Genomic DNA, 2,260 nt, shown 5'->3' with positions numbered 1-2,260 from the left:
CAGTTCTAGTTCAGTTCTAGTTCAGTTCTAGTTCAGTTCTAGTTTAGTTCTAGTTCAGTTCTAGTTCAGTTTTAGTTCAGTTCTAGTTCAGTTCTAGTTCAGTTCTAGATTACTATATAATAATCTTTAAAATTTATAATTTTAATTTATCTTAAAATGCAGACTAAATTTTAATATATTAAAGAATTTATAAATATAAAACATTTTTAAAAGGCTGATATACATATAAATTACAAATTTTTTATAAATCTTAATAAAAAATAGTTTTTAAATTGTTTTGTACAAATAAATCTCCAATTAACTAATATAATGTTACATATGAATTAATAGGCTAGAATGCTTATATGTAATTAATTTTAAATAAAATCGAATATTTATTGAAGTTAATATTCGTACAACATTAGTATTATATATCTTTGATAAATTAAAAACTACTTTAAAACTGTAAAGATACCTAAATGTTACTTTAATTAATAATAAGTATTCGCAACTAAAATTATAAAAAAATTTCTTAAAAAATATTTTTCAATAAATATATAAATATTACAAAAAATACACATTTATGAGATATTTTATTACGATTTCTCAGAAACCAAAATATTTTTAAAATGTTTGTCTAATTTGTATTAATATATATTCTTCTACAATTTACAGATTCCATTTATTTTGTTATGGGTCAACGTGGTAAACCGAAATTAGTGGTTAAAGGTTATGCTTTCATTAGAAATAAAACAACAGCCGAACGTTTATATTGGAATTGTGCTCACACCAAATCGAATAAATGTCGGGCGCGTATTGTAACGCCTAGAGATGAAAATGTACAAAAGTTAAAATTAAAACACATTGTTCATAATCATAAACCGGATATTTATTAGTTAAAACTAAAACTAATTAATTGTTGAGAAGACTTGATAATTCCAATTCTTTTAATAATTTACTAAAAACAAATAAAACTGAAAAAATTTCATTGTTGCTTAAGAATTTGTCTAAAACATTTTTATCGAAATTCATATAATTTATGTTTATATATTAAGAAAACAATATTGGTTAAATACTTTAATATGACATTATTATTATTTAAAATATTTTACTAATATTTTTTTAATTTTCTTATTATTTTCTAGATTTAGAACAATTGGCTCGTAAATCTGGCATTACAATTACCAGAGGAAGCAAGGGTAAACCGAAATTAGTGCTGGCTGGCTATGCCTATTTTCGCAATAATGTCAAAGGTTCAAAGACCTATTGGCTGTGTGCCAAAAATCGCTGTAATCGTTGTAAGGCTAGAATAATCACTTGTTCAGTAAGCGGTGAATTAGTGATTAAAAATCAAGAACACAATCACATGCCAAGTTTGAAACAAGAATTGGAATATGAAATAGATTAAGAATATATAATGGAAAAAAGTGCATCAGTATATTTAATTTTTAAAAATAAATGTGTTTGTCTTTAGCTATTTATTTAAAAATGTTTAGTTTAGTAATTATGTATAGTTAATGTAGATAAACAATTAATGTTATTTGTTTATTTGTAAGTAATAATATAATGTTAGTTTTAGTGGACAAATGTATTTAAACCATTATTCGAATATTAATGAAAACGGGATATTTTAAAAATATTATTTCATTTTCAAAAAGACAGATGATTAAAAAAGTTTCTAAACTTTTCAATCTCTAATTAAATACTCTTAGGGTACATAATGACATAAATAGTAGTAGTAATCAAATTTTTTCAAGATCAGTTTTAGTTTAGTTCTAGTTCAGTTCTAGTTCAGTTCTAGTTCAGTTCTAGTTCAGTTCTAGTTCAGTTCTAGTTCAGTTCTAGTTCAGTTCTAGTTCAGTTCTAGTTTAATTTCGGTTTTGTTCCAGTTTTGTAGAACATTTAAATAATTTTACAAAATAAATATTTTAACAAATAATCATTAATTTTAATAGTATACAAAATGTAAAAATATTTATTTCAAATTGAAATAAATATTGAAATTTTCAATATAATCTCTAAAATAACAAAGATCAAAATTTTAACTACAGATAATTTTAACTAAAAAGATAAATTAGTTATAAATATGACTATAAATTATGTACTTAATTTTAAAAAATTATCTGCTAAAGTAATCTATTATACTAATTTATAAATAAATAAACAATAACTATTTTAATATTTTGAGTTTTGATATTTTTCTAAATATAACAAACACTTTTACATACATATTTTATTCATAAATTTTTTAATAATATTTTTACCTTTAAACTCTTTGCAG

The 2,260-nt window shown here is 21.8% G+C and overlaps 1 protein-coding gene across 1 annotated transcript; it reads left to right on the top strand.

Annotated features, from left to right (window-relative positions):
* Positions 1-336: 336 nt before the first annotated feature.
* LOC124419638 lies at positions 337-1,837 on the top strand. Its single transcript, XM_046949849.1, has 3 exons — positions 337-346; positions 655-792; positions 1,125-1,837. Exons 1-3 carry the CDS (start codon positions 337-339, stop codon positions 1,385-1,387), a joined length of 411 nt encoding a protein of 136 aa, XP_046805805.1. The 3' UTR covers positions 1,388-1,837.
* The last annotated feature ends 423 nt before the right edge of the window (positions 1,838-2,260 follow it).

This window comes from Lucilia cuprina, chromosome 4 (genome assembly GCF_022045245.1).
Source record: "Lucilia cuprina isolate Lc7/37 chromosome 4, ASM2204524v1, whole genome shotgun sequence".
In the NCBI taxonomy this organism is placed as follows: Eukaryota; Metazoa; Arthropoda; class Insecta; order Diptera; family Calliphoridae; genus Lucilia; species Lucilia cuprina.
This window is presented reverse-complemented; position numbering and strand designations above follow the sequence as displayed.